We start from the raw sequence: 27,457 nt of genomic DNA on the forward strand, positions 1-27,457 counted from the left end.
TATAAGCTAGTACCTCAAATACGGCCTCCAGCTAAGGATGCTCTCCGAGAAAAAGACAAACTGAGCAGATCACTTGCCAAAACAAGACATTTAAAGTCAAGGCTCGGATGATGGCTCAGGCAGTGTAGCACTCATCATGCCAGTGTGAAGGTTGGGGTTCAGATACTAGGGACCTATGTAAATGTATGGAGGTATGCATTTATAATCAGAGCTGGGGAGGTGGAGACACGCAGATCCCTAGGACTTGCTGGTTAGCTAGTTGAGCCCAACTGTTGAGCTCTGGGTTCAGTAAGGGAGGTCTGTCTCAGTAAATATGGCAGAGTGACTGAGGAAGACTCCTGATGTTGACCTCTAGCCTCCACATACCACATACATTACACATGCACCCACATGTATATGAGCATACACACATACACATGCAAGACAAAACATATTTAAAGTCTTAGGCAGAAATTCCCAATACCTTAAGGGACTCATATTCCAGCTCTGCGCCTCTCATTTGTGGTCTTTCTTCTTCCTGGATAAGAAATAATGTAAGCACTCGGGAGGCAGAGGCAGGAGGATTGCCATGGGTTCGAGGTCACCCTGAGACTACATAGTGAATTCCAGGTCAGCCTGGGCTAGAGTGAGACCCTACCTCAAAAAAACCAAAAAATAAAAATAAAATAAAATAAATGTAGAAACTTTACATTTCAGCTGTCAAATTCTTTCTCTTGGAACACTTACTTCCTCTACAGAAAACAGTGAAGGGCTCATGTCTGCCACACGCACAAGCCCCGCCCTGGCTTCCTGGCAACTGCCACTGCCTGGGTAGGAGAGCCGCTCACCTTCGCCTTGCTGCGGAGGGCCTGCTCCTCCTTGCGGTCTAGCTCATCCTGCATCGCCTGCTTCTCCTGCTCCAGCTCTGTGACTCTCTTCTGGAGCTTAAGGAACAAGGACATGTCCAGAGGCACCTTCCTTTCACTTGGCTCCTAAACTCCAGAAATCAGGACAGTCAGTGAAACCAGAAGACATAACAACTGATGAGAGAATGAACAGTCACCGTTAAAACAGTCAAACTTACAGCAGAAACATATAAACACCTGAGGAATAACACAAACGACACGCTCATTCTAGCTAACAGTTGGAGAAATGCAAATAGACAGCTGTGAGGTACTACTTTTATCAGATTGACAAAGATGAAAAAGTTAACAATGCCTTGGATTAGCATCTGTGTCTCATGATATTGATAGACATAAATAAGCCCATGGAAAGAATGAGAGAAATAATTTTGAGCTGATTTAATGAATAATTTAGTTAAAGTACATTTTTAAAATAATTAGCAAGTCTTATTTTCCAATTGTGTATTTTAAAATACTTACTGTTATTATTTTTTGATACAAAAGAAAAAGAAGGGGCTGGAGATATGACTCAGTGGTTAAGGTGCTTGCCTGCTAAGCCTAATAGCTGGGATTTGATTTCCCAGTACCTACATAAAGCCAGATGCACATAGTGGTATATGCATCTGGAGTTTATTTGCAGTGGCTGGAGGGCTGGCACAACCATTTTGTCTCTCTTATCCCTCTCCCTCTCTCTTTTCTTACAAATAAATTTTAAAAAATGTTTAAAAAACATTTAAGCTGGGTGTGGTGGCGCATCCCTGAATCACAGCACTCAGGAGGCTGATAGGACTGCCATGAGTTTGAGGCTACCCTGAGTCAGCCTGGGGTAGAGCGAGACACTACCTTGAAGAAACAAACTAACAAAAAAATTAAAAAGGGGAAAAGCTAGGCTGGAGAGATGGCTTAGCGGTTAAGGCACTTGCCTGCGAAGCCTAAGGACCTAGGTTCAACTCCCCAGAATCCATATAAGCCAGATGCATATGGTGGTGTATGTATCTGGAGTTTGTTTGCACTGGCTAGAGGCCCTTGTGTACTCATTCTCTCTCTCTATCCCCCTGTATATAATATATAAATAAAATAAAATAAAAAGGTAAAAGTAATACATAATTACACAGCAGAAAATGCAGGTATAATCCTAAGCCAAAGAAAACTCCCAATACTTATTCAATCTTTTCTGTCTAAAGATTTAAAGAACTGAAGTATTATCTTTTAAACTTAGCATTGTATTTTAAGTGTTCTCCAACTTACAGCATATGTTTAATTGACAGGTGAAACGTCCCTTACTTAGCCACTGCCTCTCTGATGGGCCCTGAGGTTATTTCTAATCATTACTAAAATATCACAAGAACAAACAGCCAGATGGGCAGGCTCTGTTAGTCCCTTTCACTGCACCATCTCCCCGCTTCTCTCCTATTCCAATTTGGATAAATCTTACAAATGGGTCAATTGTCCCCTTCTAAAAGAGTTACATGGACTAGGTATTACACATGTAGTTGAAAGCTTTCCTCATGTTTTTAAGGGAAACATTATAAATCTGAGCATTACAAATTTAACTACAAGAAAAGACCTAGACAGGAAGTAATAATTAGACGTAGAAATGCACAGCTAGTCATAGTCTTGGTTTGGTACCTCTCTTCTGCCCATCCTTCCTTTCTAATAGTTCATCTTTCTTTTTCTATTGCCAGTTATATATATTTCCATCTTTTTGTCTCTGATCACACCCAGTGAGAATTGTGGGGCAATACTGGAAGCCTGTTTATTTCAGTAAAAATTTGTTTAGTGAGTTTTTGCTGTGCAACAGACACTGTCCCAAGAATTGATTTTAAAGCCCCACTCTAAAGTGGGCAGTAATAGCCTCCCTGAGGCTGAGGTTACACACAGCATCTCATGATAAAGGTGCCACTCTTATCAAAACCAGCCACATTCCAGATGCATGGACTTACTCACAAGGAGCCATTCACAAACACGAATTTGCTCAGTGAAAAAACTTTTCCAGTATAGCACTTATACTAACATTCAAGGACAAGGACTTATTTTTCCTCATAATTTAGCTCAGCCTAAAATAAAGTCTTTTTTTAAAAAAACATTTTATTATTTATTTATTTATTTGACAGAGAAAGAGAGAATGGGTGCACCGGCCACTGCAAACGAACTCCGGACGTGTGCGCCACCTTGTGCATCTGGCTAACGTGTGCCCTGGGAAATCGAACCTGGGTTTTTAGCTTTGCAGGCAAACGCCTTATCCACTAAGCAATCCCTCCAGCCCCTAAAATAAATTCTTGATATCCTATGTTTTCGATACACAAAATCTATTTATGTATGACAGGGAATTATGAAAGGGAACTATTGCCATCAAAATTACTTTAAAAATCAAAATGTGGGGCTGGAGAGATGGCTTAGCGGTTAAGCGCTTGCCTGAGAAGCCTAAGGACCTGGTTCGAGGCTCAATTCCCCAGGACCCATGTTAGCCAGATGCACAAGGGGGCGCACACATCTGGAGTTCGTTTGCAGTGGCTGGAGGCCCTGACGCACCCATTCTCTCTCTCTCTCTCTCTCTTCCTCTTTCTCTCTCTGTCACTCTCAAATAAATAAAAATATTAAAAAAAAAATCAAAATGTGGGGAAGTTAAAGTGGGCCTGGAAATGTAGTTTAGTGGTAGAGCACATGCTTACCACATATAAGGTGCTTGGTTTAATCCCCAGCACTGAAACAAACAAATTTGGTATGTGCATTAACAAGAAAACATATGTAATAAGTACATGTATATAGCTAATGCATAGCTAATTAAGAATATAAGTCACTCATTTGACATGTTCCCTGTTAATTAATCAGTAGCAGCATGCTTGCTACTTTTAGTGATAGATATCTAAAATATACCTCTGTCCTTGGTGGGATGTCTTCAGTTTCTGCAATTTCAGAGCTGAAGGTGTATTCAGACTCATTGCTGCTGTGGGTGGAGTCTGTTCTCCTGTGTCCAGGCTTAGGCACATTCTGTAAAGCAAATAACCCAGGTGTAGTTACTATACAGACTGAACTACGCACGGTCAAGAGCATCCATGCTGATGTGGGTGTCACGGAACTTCTCCTACATCTGTAAGCATCAAATAAGTTCTCTCCTCCCACGACCTGAGCCTGGTTTGGAAGTTCACCCCAGTGACCTGAGGCTGTCTACTACAAGTGGCAGTGTTTTGTCCACTAAGACATCTCTTCTGCTGTTTTTCTTTTTCCTAACTAGCCTGTGTCCCAAAAGGAGTGGCAGCGAGTCACAGGCATATTGTGGAGAAACCAGAGCCTGAGGAGGGAGAGACAGAGCTGTAAAGCACACTAGGAGTCTGGCCTGGCCTGGTCTGGCCAGCAAAGAAAGTGGCAGAGACCGCTGAGCCAAAGGAGCAGGCGAGCCACTGAGCACCACAGACTCGTTTCTAGAGAAGGCCACCTTGTCCAGCAGACACCAGAACTTCACAGACATCTCTCGAAGATGCCCAGACAGTGACATAACTGACAGAGAATCCTCTCATTTTATTTTCTGTGATTCACAATATATACTAGTAACGAATCTAAGAAATCCTGTAGAAAAATCCTGCTTTGAGTTCGGAATCCTTTCTTTCCCGGTACTGTCTATTAACATTACAGGTAACCAGTGACCTCAGAAGCACCCAATAGGGTACAGAACTCAGCTCTAGCTAGGACTGAAACATAGACTAATCAGAAATGCTGTCACGGTCATCCAGTAGGTAAATAAAAACACACCACGAATGGGGATCTAGGTAGCGTGAGCTCGCAGGGGCCAGAGAAGGAGAAGGTGACAATGTGGAGTAGAGGCTGCACATACAGGCGTGGCGTAGAGACGAGGACAAGGCTGAGCGAGGACTCTTCAGACTTGTCAGCTGTAAGGCTTAGGGTGACCTGTTCCTACTTGCATGAAGTAGGTGGAATAGTGAGGTTTGACACAATCCTCCAGTGCTGGATTTATATTAGCTTTCCAGCCTCCACTACACCATTACACTTGATTTTCTTTTTTTCGATGTAGGGTTTCACTCTAGTCCAGGCTGACCTGGAATTCACTATGGAGTCTCAGGGTGGCCTTGAACTCACGGTGATCCTCCTACCTCTGTCTCCCAAGTGCTGGGATTAAAGGCGTGTGCCACCATGCCCAGCTCATACTTATTTTCTTACCTATAAAGCTTTGAGGACAATTGTTTGATGTTATAAGAAATCAAGCAGCTCTGGATGGAAACAAAAGTTGAAGTAACTATGTACTCCAACAGATACCAAGTTGCTTTACTTTTTACAAGAAATACTTTAGAGTGTCTCTGGCCATATGTATCAATAGGTACAAGAGAGTCATGGAGCTCAGTTTCCTGATGGGTTAGCAGAATCATTCCAAGTTCAGAAAGCTCACTGGCAAGTGGAGAGAAGTCCTTGGAACAGATAAGATAATTCATTTAGACAGAAGCTGGATTTTCTCTCAGTTGACATTTATCTTGGAAACTGAAAAGCCCAGTAGAGAAAATTATTATATAAATATATGTTTTATTCGTCAAATTTATAGTAAGCCATTCAACGAATAAAACAGTCATGTTGTATTGACTTCACACTATGTTACAGTCCAATCTTTATAGTATTTGACTTCACTGAAGTCCTTATGAATCAAGTTGTATGATTTACTTTAAAATAGTACAATTACTTGAAGCTGGAGAGATAGCATAGCCACTAAGGTGCTTGCCTGTGAAGCCTAAAGACCTAGGTTTGATTCCCCAGTACCCATGTAAGCCAGAGTCTGGAGTTCATTTGCTGTGGCTAGAGGCCCTGGTAAACCCATTCTCTCCATCTGTCCCTTTCTCTCTCTTAAGTAAACAAATAAAGTATTTAAAATAAAATAATACAACTACTTGATGAAAAGCGATGAAGGGTGGGAGAGGAGGGAGAAATGTACTGCCTGTTCTGCAACTCAGTGACAGGTACACATAACAGAAGGCTCATTGTACTGTTTACTTCTGTAAATAATTAAGAATACTCATCTAAAAAAAAAAAAAAAAGCAAAAGCCGGGCATGACGGCACATGCCTATATTCCCAGCAATCAAGAAGTTAGAATCAAAAGGATTATGAGTTCAAAGCCAGCCTCAGCTACATAGCAAGAAAATGTTTTGATTTAAAAAAAGAAGACTCACCACTATCAAGGTCATTTCCTCCTTGAGGTCATCATACCGCTCTTCCAGCCGGCTGAATTCATTCAGAAGGTTCTGGTATCTCAGCCTTTCATCATTCAGGTCAAGTTCTAGTTGTTTTGTTTCTTCTACCAACTTCTTTTCCATAGTTTCTGAAAGAAAAAGGCAGATAATGGAAGATCAGAGTCAGGAATGTGGCAGGCATCATGTTGGGTCATGATGGTCGTAGGAAACCCCTGACAAGTGCAAAGAAGACCAGGAGATGGCCGAGGAAAACAAAGCTCTTAGGAAGAAACAGATGGAGGAAGCAAAGACAAAGGCTGGTGCGGGGGCAGGGCACGGCCACATGCAGAATAAAGCCTGGTAAAAGTAACCTACTCCTGGGGCTGGAGAGATGGCTTAGCAGTTAAAGGCACTCCCTGCACAGCCAAAGGACCCAGGTTTGATTCCCCAGTGCCCATGTAAAGGCGAACACGCACAAGGTGGCACATGTGTCCTGAGTTCATTTGCAGTGGGTAGAAACCCTGATAAATTTTTTTAAAAAGTAATCTGTTCTTTGTGCATGGTGATTGCATTTCTGTTTAAATGAAGGGCTGGGGAGATGGCTCAGCAGTTAAAGGCTCTTGCTCATAAAGCCTGGTGGGCTTACTATTTCCACATAAAGCCAGATGCACAAAGTGACACATGCATCTGGAGTGATGACAAGAGGCCCCGGCATGCCCATTCTCTCTCTTTCTCTCACTCTCTCTGTTTGATAATAAATTTTTTTTAAAATTGGGCTAGAAAGATTGCTTAGCAGTTAAGGTGTTTGCCTGCAAAGCTTAAACACCCAGGTTCAATTCCCCAGTACCCATGTAAAGCCAGATATACAAGGTGGTGCATACGTCTAGAGTTCATTTGCAGCGGCTAGAGGCCCTGGTGTGCCCATTCTCTATCTGCCTCCCCCGCCCCCAAATCAATCAATCAATCAACCAACCAACCAAATACTTTAAAAGGTTATAATTGTTGGGCTGGTCATGGTGGTGCACACCTTTAATCCCAGCACTTGGGAGGCCAAGGTTGGAGGATCGCTGTTAGTTTGAGACCACCCTGAGAGTACATGGTGAATTCCAGGTCAGCCTAGACTAGAGTAAAAGACCCTACCTCGGAAAACCAGGAAATTGGGAGAGAGAAGGCTCAAGGGTGATGGCAGGAGCAGGCAGCTTCCTTTTCCCTCCCTAGAGGAGGACCTGGTTTTCAACTTCACCTTTGATCCAAGGACTGGGGCTCGGCAACCAGGTAAACGTGAAAGAATACAGGTATGAGAACTGACCCTTGCCCTTGACCCCTGGTCTCATAATGCTGTTACCTAAGAAAGTCTTCCCTGTACCGCCCCCACCCCTGCTAGCCTGGTCACAGAATTGGAGGAGGATCCAACAGAAGCGTCTAACTGTGAGATTAAATTTTGGTTGCAGCTTTGTATTTAAATAGCAAACAAACAAACAAACAAAAAAAAGAAATAAACTTGAAAATTATTTGTCATCATAAAAATGAAACAAATATTAAAATATTTATTGCCAGGCCAAAAAAACAAATGTTACAATTGTCTAAGCTAGTGATGGGAAAAAATATAATTAAAAAATAAATGAAGTGTTGCTTAAATGAGTTGCACATTACTAAAAAATAAAACAAGGGCTAGGGAAATTGCTCAGTAATTAAAGCCTGCTGTCCTGAGTTCAATTCTCCAGCACCCATGTAGATGGGCGCACAATGGAACAAGCAGCACGTGCACACAAACACAGATAAAAGACTGAAGACAAAACAGACCCAGAAGAGGATTGCTAGAGTGTGCTCCACAGAATGCATGCACGTAAACAGGCATGGTGACTTCCAGGTGGACCTGTTATGCATGAAATTTTACTTTAGCACCACTATGATCTGTAAGAGCAACAAGTGCATAGAGGGGAAGGAAAAAAATGTGTGACCCTAAAAGGAACAAAAATTTATCAGAACAGTGCCTTGGCTCACCAGCTTAAATTCTGGTCACACCATGTTCCTGTTTGTTTCCTTGCTTCTTTTTGAGATGTGATCTTTCTACAAAGCTCTGGCTGCCAGATGTTACCTATAGAGCCAGAGCTGGCCTTTAACTCAAAAATCTTCCTGCTCCAGCTTTCTCAGTGCTGTGATTGTACGTATGTGCTACCAGGCTAGGCTTGCATCAAATTCTTCATAAACATTCAGTAGGCACTAGTAGGTAAAGTATATATTTTTATTCCACTGCTATTCTATTATTGGCTATTCGTAAAATTCTTCTGCCCAAATTAATAATTCATAAAGTCTTTCTCTGGGCTGGAGAGCTGGCTTAGCAGTTAAGGCGCTTGCCTGCAAAGCTTAAGGACCCATGTTCAACTCTCCAGGTCACATATAAGCCAGACGCACAAGGCAATGCAAGCATGCAAGGTCTCACATGCACACAAAGTGCCACATACATCTGGAGTCCAACTGCAGAGCTGGAGGCCCTGGCAAGCCAGTTCTCTCTTTGTGTGCATGCTCTCTCGTTCATAAAAAATTACAAAAAAGGGCTGGAGAGATGGCTTAGTGGTTAAGCGCTTGCCTGTGAAGCCTAAGGACCCCGGTTCGAGGCTCCATTCCCCAGGACCCACGTTAGCCAGATGCAAACGGGGGCGCACGCGTCTGGAGTTCGTTTGCAGTGGCTGGAGGCCCTGAAGTGCCCATTTTCTCTCTCTCTCTACCTGCCTCTTTCTCTGTCACTTTCAAATAAGTAAATAAAAATAAACAAAAAAAAATTACAAAAAAAGTCATTCTCAGAGGAATCTGGTTCTCCTACTCTATATAGTTTGTCTATTTCCACCACCTGGTTCTTCTAATTTTCTAGCTCACAGAACTCCCCTGCCATTGTATGACTCCTTCACTTATAACCAAATGATATACTCAGGCTTAGTTTGTTGTTGCCTCCCGTGTCTGCTCGAGGAACCCTGACCTTTCCACTTATATACTTGACTCTGCCCTTTCTGTTGTCAGTGGCTTGCTTTTGGCTAGTCTGGAGTGTGGAGCCCAACCCCTTGCTGATGATAATGCAAAATAAAATTCCTCAACTCTCAGCTATATGTTTTAACTCAATGACCCAACCTATGATTTTTATTTTTATTGAAAGCATTTTTATTTATTTGCAAGCAGAGAGAGATAGAGAAGAGGGACACAGAGAGAGAATGGGTGCACCAGGGCCTCCAGCCACTGCAAACAATCTCCAGACACATACACACCACTGTGTATCAGGCCTTATGTGGGCACTGGGGAATTGAACCTGGGCCATTAGGCTTTGCAGGCTAGCACCTTAAGCACTGAGCAATCTCTCCAGCCCAGTGACTTTTATAATATCCTACCATTCATGTTTATGTCTTGTGGATAAATCTCACTGTGCCCTGCCAGCATCTATACCTTCACCAATTTTTTCTCTGCCAGCTCATGAAGCAAGGGATGTAAAAGCTCACTACTGCTTCCCAAGTATCCAACACAGTGCTTCCCTAGCGTAGGGCCTTCATAATTTGTACATGAATGATTTTCCCAAGTTTCTCATCAGTTTCTAGAAAGAAGTCCAAAGCTACCAACAATATTTCCTAGACAAATCCACTGTCATTTCTTCATTCTTATAGTTTAATTCAAATATTATAGGTCTGGAGAGATGGCTTAGCAGTAAGGTGCTTGCCTGCGAAGCCTAAGGACTCAGGTTTAATTCCCCAGTACCCATTTAAGCCAGATGCACAAGGTAGCACATACATCTGGAGTTTGGTTGCAGTGGCTACAGGCCCTGGCATATCCATTTTCTCTCCCCCTTTCTAATAAATAAATCAAATTACATATATTTTCCTAGTAATGTTATCATTATAGATCTTTCTCTGACATTTTGTTGCTATTGGCTGTTTTCTCTTATGCCTTTTTATTTTTTTAATATATTTTATTTATTTATTTATTTGAGACAGAGGAAGGCAGAGAGAGGGAGATGGTGGGGGGAGAGAATGGGCATGCCAGGGCCTCCAGCCACTGCAAATGAATGAATGAACACCAGATGCATGTGCCTCTTGTGCATCTGGCTTATGCGGATCCTGGAGAATCGAACCGGGATCCTTTGGCTTTGCAGGCAAATGCCTTAACCACGAAGCCATCTTTCCAGCCCTCTTATCCCTTCTTATGTTTTCTTTTGGCTTCTTTTTTTCACCTTATTTCTTAGTTATGGTCATTAATTCAAGGTTTTCTTTTTCCCCCTCTGTATCATCTCCACTGATTAAGAAGGAAGGGATAATGTGAGGTAACAATGAAGAGCTAGCTCTCACTACCATGGTCTTAGTGAGAACCTTTAAGCTCATTCCTTATTTTCTCTTAATCTTTAATCTGGATTTTCAGGCAACCCTCAAACTCCACACTCATGATGGTTAACCCTGGTGTCAACGTGGCTGGTTTGAGGGTTACCTAGATTGCCGATACAACATTTTGTTGGGCTTGTCTATGAGTGTTTTCAGAAAAGATTGACAGGTGAATCCCTAGGTAGAGTGAGAAAGATCTGCCCTGATGTGGGTGAAGGGGCATGGTTCAGTTGCCTGGGGTCCCATGGCATGAGAAAGATAGAGGAAGAGCAGATTCCTGTTCTCTCTTCCAGAGCCAAAACCCTTCTTGTTTTGTCCTTGAAGGTCAGAAATGCAGGTCTCTATGATAGAGAATGGAATTTCAAAGGGGAAAGTGAGGGGAGGGGAGAGGGAGGGTATTACCATGGGATACTTTTTATAATCATGGGAAATGTTAATAAAAATTGAGAAAACAACAAACAAACAAAAAGCAAAACAAAACAAACAAACAAATAAAAAAGAATTGCAGGTCTCTGGCTTTGTGACTGTGGGCCTTTCTCCTCAGTGCTGCAGACCTGGGCTGAGCTACACTGGCAGCTTCCCTGGCTCTCCCACTTGGCACACCCTCTCAGAATGCCTCAGCCTCCATTGGGAGCCATTTCATCTAACATTACTTATACCATTGGTCTGCTTCCCTGGAGAAGGCTGACAAGTACCATGCTCTCATAGCTCGTCACACTGATTTGCCTTATACATAGATACCATTTCCTGCAATTTCTATATTATAATAACATTACTTTTTTGCTATTTTATCTTAAAATTTCAGAATGTTTTTGCCTTTTTTGAATATCCCACTAAAATAACATCTTGATTATTTTTCATATAGTATAGCGTCTATTCCAATCCATTTTCTCTTCCATTTCTACCAATTATTATTATTTTGATCTATATCTTCTGAGTCCATGCTTAATATGTTTATTCCTTTCAATTTATTACCATTCAAATCAATCCCACATGCAGCATTTGTAGAATAAATGTCTATATCAATTTGGTTCTCCATTTTAAAAATACACTATAAAATAAATTAATAAATAAAATACTTTTAATTTTTAGTTTAGTAGCAGAGTAGTTGTCTTAGCAAGATGACATTAACTGTTTTAGCAAAAAAATAAACACATAAGAAATAAGTGGGACACAGAATGACAAATACTGTATGTTTTCATTCATTAGTGGAAGCTTAAGAAACTGATCTGAGGGAAGAGAGTGGACAAGATCCCTAGGAACTTGGGGAAGGCAGGGGAAGAGGGACAGAGAAGTGAGATGAAGGGACCAGGTTACTGGACCACAGGAGGAATTAGTTTCACCACTTTAGCACATTGAGGTGGCTGCAGTCTGCAACAGTTTATGATCTATTCAGAAATACCTACAAGTTCTGTGAAGGGGAAAGTGGGAGAGGGGAGGGAGTTATCATGGTTTATTGTCTTAAGAATGGAAGCTGTCAATAAAATAAAAAAAAAAAAAAGAGATTTAAGTTTGCCCACAAATAGAAGTGATAAATTTTTGAGGAGATGAAAATATTGTGTATCTTTATTTGATCATTATGTGTCCCAAATTATTGCAGTATTCCTTGTAAATATGTACAATTATGTCAAGTTAAAAAATACATATAGCCAAGTGTCATGGTACATGGATGAGATCCTAGCACTGGGGAGGCCGAGGCAGAAATATCCAAAATTCAAAGCCATTCTGAACTCAAAAAACAAATAAGCTGTGTGTGTGTAAAACAACACATAAATACATCTACCTACACATAAACTAGTTCAAAAATTATTACAAAATTAATAGGATTCCCATAGGCCATAATTTATGTCATATATATAGAACAAATCAATTTTTAGAAGTTATATATGAAATTATTAGTTATATATGAAATTATTGGTACAAAGACTTATTTTTATTATTAAAGCAAGAGAAAGAAAGAACAGTCATGCCAAGGTCTTCAGCCACTGCAAAAGAACTCCAGATACATGGACCACCATGTGCATCTGGCTTACGCGGGTTCTGGGGAATCAAACCTGGGTTCTGAGGCTACACAGGCAAGCACCTTAACAGCTAAGGCATCTCTCCAGCCCTACTGGTATATAGAAAGAGATCAGGTTTGCAAGTTCAGTAAATAATTCTACCAAAACACCTGGGGCTTTTGTTGCTTGTAAACACTACAAATTTAATGATTTTGGCCTTAATTTTTAAAAATATTTAAGCTCAACTGGATGTGGTGGTACACACCTTTAATCCAAGCACTTGGAAGGAAGAGATAGGAGGATCACCATGAGACTACACAGTAAATTCCAGGTCAGCTTGGGCTACAGTGAAACCCTACTTCAAAAAACCAAACAAACAAACAAACAAACAACACCAATTGCATACGTGCGCGCGCGCGCACACACACACACACACACACACACACACACACACACGCACACATATATAGGGCTCTTGTTGCTTGTTAACAGTATAAATTTACTGATTTTGGCTTAAATTTTTAAAAATGTTTAAACTCAGCTGGTCATGGTGGTGCATGCCTTTAATCCCAGCACTTGGGAGGCAGAGTTAGGAGGATTAGTATGAGTTCTGGGCCAGCCTAGAGCTACAGAGTAAGTTCTAGTCAGCTACTGTAATTATAAAACTTAAAGGCTGGAGAGATGGCTTAGCAGGTAAGGCGCATGCCTGTGAAGCCCAAGAACACAGGTTTGATACCCCAGGGCCCATGTAAGCCAGATGCACAAGGGGGCACATGTATCTGGAGTCCATTTGCAGTGGCTAGTGGCCCTGGAGTGCCCATTCTCTCTCTCCCCCTCTCTCACTGTCTCTAATAAATAAATAAATCTTTTAAAAATACATTATAGGGCTAGAGAAATGGCTTAGTGGTTAAGACACTTGCCTGCAAAGCCAAAGAACTCAGGTTCGATTCCCCAGGACCCTAGTAAACCAGATGCGCAAGGGGGCGCACACATCTGGAGTTTGTTTGCAGTGGTTGGAGGTCTTGGTGTGCCCATTCCCTCTCCCTATTTCTCTCTCTCTCTCTCTCAAATAAAGAAAAATAAAATATATTTAAAAAAAAAAAAGAAGCCGGGCGTGGTGGCGCACGCCTTTAATCCCAGCACTTGGGAGGCAGAGGTAGGAGGATCGCTGTGAGTCCAAGGCCACCCTGAGACTCCATAGTGAATTCCAGATCAGCCTGGGCTAGAGTGAGACCTTACCTCGAAAAACCAAAAAAAAAAAAAAAAAAAGAAATGCTGACTCTTTAAAAAAATTATAAAACTGAGGTGTGAAGCTGGCATGGTGAGCTGGGCCACACAAGCCTTACCTGTCATCTCCTTAGCCTGCTCCACGATACGGTGATTGAGAATCTCTTTTTCCTGCTTCAGCAAAGTGTTTTCTTCCTTCAGATTCGACACCAGCTACAAAATGAAGCAGAAAGCTGAGGTGGTTGCAGGAGCTGGAGAAAGGCCCGCTAGTAAGTGTACAGACCATAAAGCCGCCACCTCCTGCTGTCATTGCCTCTGGTCCTGGTATCTTCACCCAGCTCTCCCATCACCTTGCCTGCCTCTCCAGAGAGCCTTCTTTAGAACTCTAGACTAGACAAGACTCTGTATTTGTCTCTTCACAGTCCTAGTAATGTATCTACTTTTCTGTCTCCCCTCATAGACTAGAAATTCCTTGGTGGACAAGACAGTGACAGTGGTTTCTTTAGTTTGTACCTTGAACATTTAGCCTTTGTTTAGCACTGAGTAAACATTTGTTCTCAAAGCAATGATGTCACCTTCTTACCTCAACACCAGAAGTGATACTCACTGGTACCACAATTCAAATGGGAGATCACATAGGTTAAGAAAGACAGAAAAGTTTTTTAGCTTTAGAATTCCTGAAAGACTTCAGATGCTAGCACCTATTACTCTAAACAGAATTGAGCTGGGCATGGTTTGCACATGCCTTTAATCTCTATAGGTAGTTAATGGTGCTGGGGGAGGGAGAGACATTTTCTTCAGAGTGTGGGCAAAGTTGCCCATGCTTCTGTGGACAACTCTAATTTAACACATTGAGTCACCAATAATAATAATAATAATAATAATAATATGACAGCAGAAGGTTGACTAGTTGGGAAGAAGAAGGGATCAGTGGGAAGGGAATAAGAGAGGATAATGGGGACAAACATGGTCAAAACACCAAAACAGTGCTACAAAGTGGTACTGCCGTTTCCACAGAGTCCCGACCTAAGATGCAGGAGAACTGATTTTGTATGGACCTAAATACCATGAAACGCAGCATTTTACTTGCTAAATTCTCTTGTCTGAGCTGCACCTGAGCTCCTCCTAAGATTCTTACAGAATGTACTGCTGTTGGCAGTGAGGGTGACACAGAAAAGGCAAATCTAGACTCTCCAGTCACAGCCGGCACTAAGCTCCAGTTTCTTCTAGAGAAGGCAATCCTAGTGAAACCTCTCAAAATCAATGACTATTTCCCAGGAACCCTTATGTTGAGGTAGTTTTAGAAATGATTAAATAGTCAGTAATGATGTGTACATCTTTAATCCCAGTATTCAGGAGACAGAGACAGGAGGGTCACAGTGAGTTTGAGGCCAGCCTGAGACGACATAGTGAATTCCAGGTCAGCCTGGACTAGAGTGAGATCCTACCTTGAATACCCCCTAAATTAAATAAATAAAAATAAATGTTTAAATAACATATTATGACTCAAGAACCTTAATGTCAAGCTGACAGTGGTGGCACACACCTTTAATCCCAGCACTCAAGAGGCAGAGGTAGGAGGACTGTGTGAGTTTGAGGCCACTCTGAGACTACATAGTCAATTTCCAGGTCAGCCTGGGCTAGGGTGAAACCCTACCTTGAAAAACAAACAAACAAACAAAAAAACACCTTCTTGGGCTGGAGAGATGGCTTAGCAGTTAAGCGCTTGCCTGTGAAGCCTAAGGACCCCAGTTCGAGGCTCGGTTCCCCAGGTCCCACGTTAGCCAGATGCACAAGGGGACACACGCATCTGGAGTTCGTTTGCAGAGGCTGGAAGCCCTGGCACGTCCATTCTCTCTCTCCCCCTCTATCTGTCTTTCTCTCTGTGTCTGCTGCTCTCAAATAAATAAATAAATAAAAATTAAAAAAAAAACACCTTCTTAATGTCTGGGTAGCTGCATTTATATGACAGCTCTTGGTCAGACATGTGGTACAGGCATGAGGACACTGTATAGACATGAAGACACTGTATAGACATGAGGGTGCTGTACAGGCATAAGGGCTCCTCACAGTTTCCACAGGATTCCTACCAGGCACTTCTAGCTCAGGAATTTGACTTGCTTCACAATCATGGTATCTAGGGCCATATTGCAAGAAAGAGGGTGTACTATGGCACAAACGTACCTCCTAAATGTTATATGTGGGAAACTCAATCCCTAAACTCATGTTTTAGGAACATGTGGAAGGACAATCCTTGGGAAGTGACTGGGTCATGCAGACTACACCATTATGAACAGAATAACTGGCACATAGATAAACTGGCTTTCGGGGAAATGGTTTTATTAAAAAATGTGCTCTCAAGAAATCACCAGTGAAGATACTCCACAGTGGACACTGTAAGCCTTATATTTGGCTGGCCAGGCCAAATGAGCCAACGGGTGCAAAAGTGGCACGTCTGTCATGGTGAAAACCAACTGCCCTCTAATTGGACTAGACGCCTGCTCCATGGGAGAGAATACATCCCTGATACTAAAAACCTACAACAGGGGTAGTCATGAGCCCTAGGGGTGTAACGTCTGCTGCTGTCTGGCTAAATGTATACACTATGCTCATGAAACTGCCCAGTAAGCACTTTTCTTAATGTTCATACCAATATGTTGACACTACTCTCACTTTTTCTTTGGAGAACTTTCTCATTAGAGAACTTTTTTTTTATAGAAGGCAGTGACTCAGGGGGCATCACAGTGCTAAGAAGTGACAGAGGAGTGCTCAGCACTGCATTATCTCTATTACACCTTCCAAGGCTCAGGGTCCATTGCAGAAGAGTTGGCGGAAAGAATGTAAGAGCCAAAGGAAGGGTAGGACACCTTACAACATGCTCCTCCAGACACAAAATGGCCTGAATATCCATGACCTCACTGCACCTGACACTACTTACACAAGACCATCATATAGGAGGAAAAGATGATGATATTAAAATAAAAGAGACTGAGAGGAGGAGGGGATATGATGGAGAGTGGAGTTTCAAAGGGGAAAGTGGGAAGAGGGAGGGAATTACCATAGGATATTGTTTATAATCATGGAAGTTGTTGATTATAAAAAATTAAAATAAAAACAGTGCGCTCTCTGGCACACTTCTGTCTTGCCATAGGATGCCTCTGCCATTCTAGAATGTGGTAGGAAGGCCCTCACCAGATGCTGGTGTCATTGCTTTGGGCTTACCTGCCTCTAGAACCATGACCAAGTAAACCTCTAATCCTTGTTCTTTCTTTTTTTTTAAATTTCATTTATTTATTTGAGAGAGAGAGAAAGATAGAGACAGAGACAGACAGAGAATGGGCATGCCAGGGCCTCTAGCCACTGCAAACAAACTCCAGATGTATACACCATTTGTGCACCTGGCTTATGTGGGTCCTGGGGAGGCTTCACAGGCAAATGCCTTAACTGCTAAGTCATCTCTCCTGCCTATACCAGTCTTGGGTATTTTGTTATAGCAATAGAAAACATACTAAAACAGTAAACATTTGGCCATTAATTTCATTGCTGAAATTCAACTTTGCCTTTGTTCTACCCCAAAACCTGCTTACTCATTGATCATGGGAGAATAAATACTTGTGAGACATTAGTATGAATTATATACCTATGAAATTTGCATCATACCATTGAGTAAAATGAATGCAGAGCCACATGGAGCAGGTGATTGGGACAGGAATATGAGCTCCTACCTGCTCTGTTTCTTGCTTGTACCGATCTGCTCGTTCTTCAATGGACTTTTTCTCTGAGCGAGTTTGTTCCAGATCTTTCCGGAGTTTAGCAATTTCTTCCTGTAGGCTAAGGACCCGCCCAGTGGCAATCTTAGCCTCCTCCTCACTGAGTTGAAGACGTTCTAAGTCACTTCGTAGCTTCTCAGTCTCAGAGTTATACGCTCCTTCCAGATTGGTCAGTTTCTCCATGAGGCATTTGTAATCTTTATTCTTTAAACACAAACATAAGTAAAAATAAATAAGTCCTGAGGGTATGAATGATAAAGTATATGTAGTGAGAAAATTATGCTTATACATAAAATTTGTCTACAAACTGAGGTTGACATAAATTAAAATTCTCTAAATTCTTAATCTAGAAATAGGGAACTGTAACCCTGCTTTTGAAAATACATTAGAGTGCTATTAAGAATCATGTGCTAGGTGCTGGAGATATCTCAGTGATTAAAGGTACATATTTGCAAAGCCTGATAGCCTGAGTTTGATTCCCCAGTATCCATGTATAGCCAAATGCACAAAATGGCGCATGTTTCTGGAGTTCATTTGTAGTAGCAGAAGGCCCTGGTTCACCCATTTCTCTCTCTTTCACTCTCAAATATTTTTTTAAAAAATCATGTGCTAGAGTACAGATGTGGCATGCACATTCTTCCAGCTACTTGGGAGGTTTAGGCATGAGGACAGCAAGTTTGAAGTTAGCCTGTCTCAAAAAAAAAAAAAAAAAAGAAAAAGAAGGCTAAGGGGATATGTGTGTATGTATGTAGTCATGCATGCATCCATGTATATGGGTGTATGTGTGTGTATTTGTGTTTGTGTGTGTGTTGTGTTTTTGCTTTTCAAGACAGGGTCTCACACTGTATCCCATGTTTGCCTTAAACAATCCTTCTGCCTCAGTGTCCTGTATTAGCCACCATACTTAGTTTAAGGCTGGGTACATTAGCTCAGTGGTACAGTATTTACCTAGCATGTGTAAGGACCTCGGTCCAATCTCCAATTCTGTACAACAAAACAAAATTTACTAAGTTATGGATGTATAATAATAATAAAATTGAATAAAAATCACATTCATTAAAAATCCCTGTTTTTAGTGCCTCAAGATTCCTATCATCTCATTCAGAAAACCTCTCAGATAAATCCCTTCTGGTGAATACCATTTCATTCTGACCCTAGTTTCCCTTTGATCTCATTAACAGTTACATATACTTTTTGTACACATGTGTGCATGTGCACGTGTGTATATATGTCAAAGGACTACTTCAGGTGTCATACCTCAGGAAACAATGTCCATCTTTTCTCTTGGGACAGGATTGGCCTGTCATTGGCTTAGACCTTACCAAGCTAAACTGGCTGGCCAACAGGCCTCAGGGATCTGCCTGTCTCCTAACACCTCCTAACACTGGAATTACAAGTGCATGTTAACATGCCTGGCATTTCTACATGAGTTCTAGGGATCAAGCTAGGTCTTCATGTTTGCAAGGCAAGCACTTTACTAACTGAGCTATCTCCCCAGTCTTATTTATATTTATTCTTAACTACATTTATATCCTTTATATGTGCTAAACTACTATTTAGTAACTACTGCTAAACCACCACACCGTATCACTGCAAATAGGTATTAGGTTCCTCAGAATTATGGGCATCTTTGCCATTTCAGCGCTAAACAGCTCATCTATAAAGAATGTATTATACCACTTGACAATAAGTGATAATGTGGAAAGAGTTCTGAAAAGCAGAAAGTACAATATTCCTCTTGACCATACAGGTTTGAAGGGGTTGAGTTAGGATTAAGGTATTCTCAAAAATAAGTTCCTGTCCAGTCCCTGCAGTTGCATTCTGCCCTCTAAGCTCATCACTGTTTCCATGCTCACTGATGTCCTTATTTTACTTTTTCTTAAAACTGAAAAGAAACCCAGTGACTTCAGATGCTCTACTTTCAAGGCTTGTGTAAATGCAAACCTGCTCATCAACTTTGCGCTGCAGCTGCATAATCTTATTCTCCATGCCAATATGGAGTTTCTTGTAGCGTTCCACAGAGCGGGCCTCAATTTTGAGTTTCTTTAGCTCACGTTTGGCCATCATCCGCCGGAAGCAGCACTGCAGGTAAATGACGGCCCGCATGCTTCTCTTGTAGTGCTTACGAGCCAGCCAGCCCCGGACACGCTTCTGGATGATGACTGCTTTGTGCTCACGGAGAATCTGCAGGAAGGACAAAGAATGTGAGACTCTGGACTAAAGTCAAGTTTCAATTCTACCAACACTGTCAAGCTGAGAAACCATGTATTACTAAAGAGAAAGAAAAGTCAGATCAATAAGATTTTATGTGGGATATATATCACAGAGACATTGTTTTAAATATAAGGTAATTTGAGAAGCATGTACAAGTATGTGCTATGGTCACGTGCCATGTACATGATTAGAAGCACAGTGTACAACTCAAAGCAGGCTAAATAAAATGTCCCAGTTTACCAAAAGAAAAGGAATTTTAAGAAAAAAAACTATATTAGGCTTCTTACTTTTGTAAGATTTCTGTTATTAACATGTCTCCTTCAAAGCCAACAAGTGCAGGATGTTAGAAGACCTCCTGTCATACCGCCTCACTGACCTCACTGTGCAGGGGGCTTGGCATGAGGTCACGGCGCATGGCCAGCAAACTGGCTGTAGAGGCCAACAGGAGCTGCTAAGAGGTTATTACAATTTTCTGAGCCTCCTTCCCAAAAAAACAGTAAGGTCTGCCACATTTGAGGCACACATTCTGGCATAATTCCTGCTCCATTTGCTTCATCCTATGAAACTTCACATCTTGCCCTATATGATGGTTAATATTCATTATTAACTTGACTGGATTTAGAATAACCCAGGAGACACCTTTTAGGAATATTTTTGAGGGTGTTTCTAGAGAGCTTTAACTGAGGAGGAAAGACCCACACTAAATACAGGTGGTGCCATCCCCATGGGCTGGGATTCTGAATAGAATAAAAAGGAAAAAGGAAAAGCAAGCTGAGCACCAACAATCATCTCTCTCTGCTTCCTGACTGTGGATGCAATGTGACCAGCCATGTCATAGTCCCCCAGCCATGCCTTCCACCACAAGCAGACTGTACCCCTCTGAGGCTGTGGCCAAAACATGCTCCTCTGAGTTGCTTCTGCCAGCACTTTGTCATAACAAGAAACATAACTAATGCGCTCAGTGCATTTCTCTAACATCAGTTAAAAGAAGCAGCATATTGTCAATACTTCTATTTTATCCTCCTTATTTTTGCTACTCCCTCCCTACCTCCTTCCTTCTTCTCTTGCTTTGTGATGTGGTCTCATACTGCATGCATTATAGCCAGAGCTGGCTTGGAACTCATGGTGATCTGATGATCCTGCATTAGCTTCTAAAGTGCTAAGATTATAAGTATGAGCAGCCCAGAGCTTCCATTTCAAGCTCATTTGTGTCACTGAGTGAGAAAAATTAAAGAATATCCACATTCCCTTTAAGAAGCCCCAAATCCGATTAGGAGGAAGCCTGAACCTACAGCTAGAAAGAACACTCACAAGGGTACCTGTGGGTCTACTTATAAGGACACTCTTCCTCACTGCCCTGCTGTGTCCCGTCACAGTGGGAGCGTGAGGCCTCTAATGCCATTCAGGGTCCTCGGCCCAGTTCAAGGGAACTAGTTTGGGTTATCTGAAAAGCCAGGTATGAAGCTTTTTTTTTTTTTTTTTTCCCCCTTGAAACATAATGCTTATGTAGAAATCAGTAAGGCCTGGGCAGAGAGGGTACAGAGATGCTATCTTCAAATTCCCATCAAACCACAACTATCATTCAAGTCTCACCAGCCTTTTTTTTCTTGTCTAAAGTCACTTTATTTTTGTAATTTAGAAAAAATATTTTATTTTTATTTATTTGACAGAGAAAGAGGGGTACAGGGGGAGAGAGAGAGAGAGAGAGAGACAGAGAGAGAAGAGAGAATATAGGCACACCAGGGCCACCAGACACTGCAAATGAACTCTAGGTATGTGCACCCTCTTGTGCATCTGGCTAATGTGGGTCCTGGGGAATCAAACCTGGGTCCTTTGGTTTTGCAAGCAAATGCCTTAACTGCTAAGCCATCCCTCCAGCCCTATTTTTTTCTTCTTTGGTTTTTCAAGGTAGGGTCTCACTCTGGCCCAGGCTGACCTGGAATTCACTATGTAGTCTCAGGATGGCCTCAAACTCATGGCGATCCTCCTACCTCTGCCTCCTGAGTGCTGGGATTAAAGATGTGCACCACCACACCCAGCTAAAGTCACTTTAAAATAAAAAGGTCACCCCAGATGGGCATGGAGGTGCATGCCTTTAATCCCAGCACTCGGGAGGCAGAGGTAGGAGGATTGCCATGAGTTCGAGGCCACCCTGAGACTACATAGTGAATTCCAGGTCAGCCTGGGCCAGAGTGAGACCCTACCTCAACCCCCCGAAAAAAAGGTCATCCCAAACTACTCTAATGTGCTTCCAACAGTAATACACACAGATCATTCATATCCAGACCTCACTTCTTACTAATTATGAATATACTCAATAGAACTAACTCAAAGCCTTGCCAAAATGAAAGAGAGTAAAACTTTTTATCAGCTGTCACAAGTGTGATTGAGATGAATCTAGTGATCCATTATCTATAGTTGTGTTTATTATTACAAAATATAAAGATGATATTTAAAGAATATAAAGATCAGAATGAGAGTATGGCTCAGTGGGAAAGTATGATTAGTATGTATGAGGTGCTGAACTCCATCGCAGTCACTTCACACACATGCACACACACACACACACACACACACACACACACACACACATGCACGCAGACTGTCAAAAACTTTCTCAAGCATCTTACTCCAGTCAGCACAATTTTAGCCATTCCAATGTCATAGTTATTTCCTTTTAATGTCAAAACACATTTCAGTTGCTGGTTGTCTCCATATGGCTCCTCTGTCTATAGCAGTCTCTTTGTGCACATGTATATTGTACAGATACAGAATATGACTACTATTAATGGAATAAAAATCAAGTTGAGAGTGACGCCTTACCTTGCGATACCTATTTCTGGCCAAATAGCCTCGCAAATAAGACTGAAGAACAACAGTGGCGGCTCGTCTGACCTTATACCTCCTGCGGACCACATACATGCGCCAGTACTTCTGGACGGTGGTCGCGGCTTTGGTTCTGCGCAGAAATGTAGCATAGCTGGCCAAAGGAAATAGTAGTGCATCGTCAGTACACTGAGTAATGCAGAAGTCAGTGTCAATGTCTCAGGCACAGGAGTGGCACCTCCACTGCATGATTCTAATGATATGCATGATGAACCAACATCCATGTGTGCAACCATGTGTGTGCTGAAATTTGTGGTTTCTAAGGTATTTTTGCCTTCATTATCTTATTAGAGGTTTCCCTAATTTTGAAAAGAAAAATGTCTCACATTGTCATATTTTACAATAAAGAAAGTGAGGATCATAAAGGTTCATTCTTTCTAGGCCAGGGCTCACTCCCTCATGCCATGTCTCTTTACAAAGGACACCAATGCACACAGCAGTCTCACACCTTACTTGTTACCAGCTGCTTTCCTCAATCTGCATTGATGCTCTTCACCATCAATTCATTTCTACTTGTAGTTCTAAGTTAAAACTTATACTGAAGTATAATTTTTTTTAGAACTCTCCTCAGTTAATTGTTCTTGAAAATTCCTCCATAGAGTCAGTCTTATCTAGTTTATATTCATGACTGTTTTAATTTACACATGATTTCTTCAAGTTCCATATAGAAGTATAAAAGATAAAAATTCTGGGCTGGAGAGATGGCTTAGTGGTTAAGCACTTGCCTATAAAGCCTAAGGATCCCAGTTCAAGGCTCAGTTCCCCAGGACCCACACTAGCCAGATGCTCACGGGGCGCACACATCTGGAGTTCATTTGCAGTGGCTGGAGGCCCTGGTGTACCCATTCTTTCTCTCTCTATCTGCCTCTTTCTCTCTGTCACTCTCAAATAAATAAATTAAATAAACAAAAAAAAAATTTTTTTAATTCTGAGGACCTGAGTAGGTAGCAATTTATGAATATTTTGAGGATGAATCTCAAGTGAAATTTCATTCTGTTTAATTGTCCTATTAATCAATTTGTTATACTTTGCAAGTAAGACAAGATAATCACTCAAGACCTGTTGTAGGTTGGGCAATGCCTTACACTGGACACTTTATTCTTAGAAGCCAGAAGGCAGCGTGGAGACCTACCATCGGGCCTGATAGCCCCGCACATATCTCTGCACGGTGATGGCTGCCTTCTGCATCCTCAAGTACTTCTTCCTCAGCAGCCACCCGCGGATGGTCTTCTGGATCCGGATGCAGGCAGCTCTCAGTTTATCTGCCCTCAGCTTTTCTAGGTAAGCTACTTGACCAGCACGGAAAAAAATCTTTGTCTTTCCAAACTGGTATTTGTCCTTGTCCTATTTTAGGAAGAAATTACATATTCATAAAATGCCTTTCTAAAGTATATTTAAAGAGAACAAACATCTAAAAGCAAAATCAGTAAGGGATAGGTCTATTTGCTAAAATTTGTGCTACATTGTAAGTAACTAATAGAGCCAGATTTTTGTTTCTTACCCTATGCAAGTTGATTAAATAGAAAGTATTTTAAAGAAAACCGTAGTTTAAGAGTTATTTTCCAGAATTATTCTACCTGGAATTATTATCTGGTTGTGGGTTATAGGCAGCTATTATTTGCTTGTTTGTATTATAAACATCTCAAGGAAATGGAGATGCTGACACTCCCTCTGACTGACCCGGTTGTAAGCACTACATCAGGCTGTATACTCCATGAGCAGCTGAAGGGACAAAAACACCAGTGTGAAGAACGAGGCAGGAGGAAAAGCACATGAAATAAAGTTACCAAAAACAAAAAGCAAAACAGCATGTCCAACATTAACAATAAAAACTCAAAATCAAAAAGTACTGAGTGTTCATCATTAAGTTTCTAGTTCTTTCAGCATCAATAGTATCTAAAAATAAAGGAAAAAACACTTCATAAATGTGTTTAAAATCTTCTACAAACTGCAAGCTCCTTTCACAAACAGACCCACTATGTTGCCCATTGACTTGTGATAAGCAGAGCTGAACAGTAGACACAGATATGCATTGATTTGGGTGACTTTGTCACCTATAAGCATGCATATTATTAACCATTTGCATATCAAAATTTACATAGTAGAATTTACATAGAATAATCACTACTGTGATCAAATTCTAAGCAAAACAGTGTTTGTTCTGTAAGCACAAATCCCCTCTTATATATGAAACCAAAAACTCAGAAACCTCGACTTATATTTAAAAAGCATAAAGTTAGTTCATAACGCTAACACAAGAGCCCTAGCTACGTCCTTTCCCTTCTTCCCCCCTCTGCTCCGTCTCACCTCAGTTACTTCTAGGCCTCCATTAAAGAGGCTTCTCCACCCAGACCCTGCCAAGCCCTGAGTCCAGGCCTGGAGGCCAGTGAGGAGAGCAGGCCGATACTGTCTTAAGTGAAGTTGTTTGTTGCTTCTTGATTTATAGTGGGTTTTTCCTCTTCTATTATACAATAGGGAATGGTCTCACCTGGTCACAAGCTTCTTAGAACCCTCTACAGACCAGGAATCTTAACCTACTTGTTGTCAGTTCCACATACCCTTCTGAACCCATTAGAAAGGAGGTGGACCAAGCTCAAAAGCACTAGATTTGAAGGGCTTGGCAGATGGTCCAGTGGTTAAAGGTCCTTGCTTACAAATCTTTCTTGCCCTGGTTCAATTCCTTAGCACCCACATGAAGCCAAATGCACAAAGTGGTAGATGGGTCTGAAGTCCATTTGCAATGGCAAGAGACTCTGGTTCACCCATTCTCTCTCTTTGTCAAATAATAAATAAAAATATTTAAAAATACTAGATTTCTGGTGCATGCCTTTATCCCAGCACTTGGGAGGCTGAGATAGAAGGACTACCATGAGTTTAAGGCCAGCTGAGACTACGTAGTGAATTCCAGGTCAGCCTGGCTAGAGTGAGACAACTACCTTGAAAAAAACAAATAAATACTAGATTTGGGGGCTGGAAAGATGACTAAATGGTTGAAGTGCCTGCCTGCAAAGCCTAATGACCTGGGTTCAACTCCCCAGTACCCAGATAAAGCCAGATACACAAAGTGGCACATGCATCTGGAGTTTGTTTGCAGTGGCTAAAGGCCCTGGTGTGTTCAGTGTCATTCTCTCTCTCTCTTTCTCTGCTTTCAAATAAAAAAATAATAAATAACATTTAAAATTCTGGGTTTTTAAAAAGTATTTTATTTTTATTTATTTATGAGAGAGAGAAGGAGAGACAGAGACAGAGAGAGAATGGGCTCACCTCCAGCCACTGCAAACAAACTTCAGAGGCATGTGTCACCACATGTACCTGGCTTACATAAGTTCTGGGGAATTGAACCTGGGTCCTTAGGCTTCACAGGCAAGTGCCTTCACTACTAAGCCATCTCTCCAGCCCTAAAATACTAGATTTTTAAAAACACTATTAAGATAGGCACTTGGTTCTTTCATAGAAATTTTTATTAAGGAAAAATTATATTAATAGCTGGCACTATGGCTACCTCAAAATAAGGTAATCCATTTAGACTAGTATCAAACAGTAAAAGTATTTTTTCCAAACCCTTTCCATGATCTTCAATTCTCCAAGACTTCAATCAGTAATTTCAACACATAGTCCTTAGCATCGGCACCAGCAAGGAGCATGTAAAACTGCAAAGTATTGGACGGGATGAGCTCAGAGCCTAGCATGTGCCAAGCCTTGGGCTCCTTCTCTAGCACAGGAAGAATAAAAGAAAAGCCCACCACAGGCCTGCTGAATCAGAAATTCTGGAGGTGGAGGCTAGCAATCTGTATTTAATAAACCCTTCAAGTGACTCAGATATAAAATTAAGTTTGAGAACTTCTTAGATTGTTTCCTAACCATCCCTCTGTTGTCCTACATACAAATCTTACACTATAAAAAGCTACCTTACTGTTTGCTAAGCAAACTCTAAACTTTCCTACTTCCTTATACTTTGTTTCCATTTTTATCTGATCTTACCCATTCTTCATGGCCTGACTCAAAGCACACATTCCATGAAATTGTTCTTCCTTCTCATAGTTAGACGTGATCTTGTCTTCTGATTCTTCTCCTGCATAGTCAGCATTGGATATGGACACTATGTATACTCTATGTTGGTCTTTAAAATGTGTTGCTTTCCAACATGGACTTTCCCCCTTAATTACACCAGCTGTCTTCCATAAGAAAATCCTGGGGGTCTGGAGAGATGATTTCCCAGTGGTTAAGGCACTTGCCTGCAAACCCTTAACGACCCAGGTTCGATTGGATTCCCCAATACCCATGTAAAGCCAGATGCACAAAGTGGCATATGCGTCTGGAGTTTGTCTGCAGCAGCTGGAGGTCCTGGCACACCAATTCTCTCTCTCTTTCTCTCTATCTGCTTGAGAATAGAAAGAAAGAAAGAATGGGTGCACCAGGGCCTCCAGCTTCTGCTGCAGATGAACTCCAGATGCATGCACTACTTTTTGTATCTGGCTTTATGTGGGTACTGGCGAATCAAACCTGAATCATTTGGATTTGCAGGCAAGTGCTTTAACTACTGAGCCATCTCTGCAGCCCAAAAATAAATACTTTTTAGACAAAAAGAAAAAGTACAGGGTAAGTTTCCATTTTTATTTTATTTATTTATCTTCAAATGTGTGTGTGGAGGGGGAGGGGTCCAGCAGGGTTTCTTGCCACTGCAAAAGAATGCCAGATGCATGTGCTACTGTGGTGCATCTGGCCTTATATGGGTGGTGGGGAACAGAACCCACACTGTCAGGCTTTGCAAGCAAATGCTTTTAACAGCTGAGCCATCTCCAAGTCCTAATTTTTTATTAATAATGATTAAACTCTCTAAAAGGCTTGGGTCTCAGTCCTTACAAATGATGGTGGCCCATCATCATCCTCACTAGTTGTAGCACCTTAAACACAAACATCGTGAGCCTTATTTGACCTCCAAGTCAGCA

The 27,457-nt window shown here is 41.5% G+C and overlaps 1 protein-coding gene across 5 annotated transcripts in view; it reads right to left on the reverse strand.

The window, feature by feature from the left end:
- Myo5a (myosin VA) overlaps positions 1-27,457 on the reverse strand; it is a 164,561-nt gene that overhangs the window by 43,836 nt on the left and 93,268 nt on the right. For all 5 annotated transcript variants that reach the window (XM_045160477.1, XM_045160475.1, XM_045160476.1 and 2 more), the window contains exons 19-27: positions 23,641-23,852; positions 22,446-22,602; positions 19,353-19,592; positions 17,364-17,612; positions 13,758-13,851; positions 6,054-6,202; positions 3,759-3,872; positions 828-971; positions 464-517 (exon numbers count right to left, since the gene is read on the reverse strand). In XM_045160477.1, the coding sequence (XP_045016412.1) occupies positions 464-517; positions 828-971; positions 3,759-3,872; positions 6,054-6,202; positions 13,758-13,851; positions 17,364-17,612; positions 19,353-19,592; positions 22,446-22,602; positions 23,641-23,852 (1,413 nt within the window). The remainder of the gene's footprint in view (positions 1-463; positions 518-827; positions 972-3,758; positions 3,873-6,053; positions 6,203-13,757; positions 13,852-17,363; positions 17,613-19,352; positions 19,593-22,445; positions 22,603-23,640; positions 23,853-27,457) is intronic.

The sequence above is a fragment of the Jaculus jaculus genome, chromosome 10 (genome assembly GCF_020740685.1).
Source record: "Jaculus jaculus isolate mJacJac1 chromosome 10, mJacJac1.mat.Y.cur, whole genome shotgun sequence".
In the NCBI taxonomy this organism is placed as follows: Eukaryota; Metazoa; Chordata; class Mammalia; order Rodentia; family Dipodidae; genus Jaculus; species Jaculus jaculus.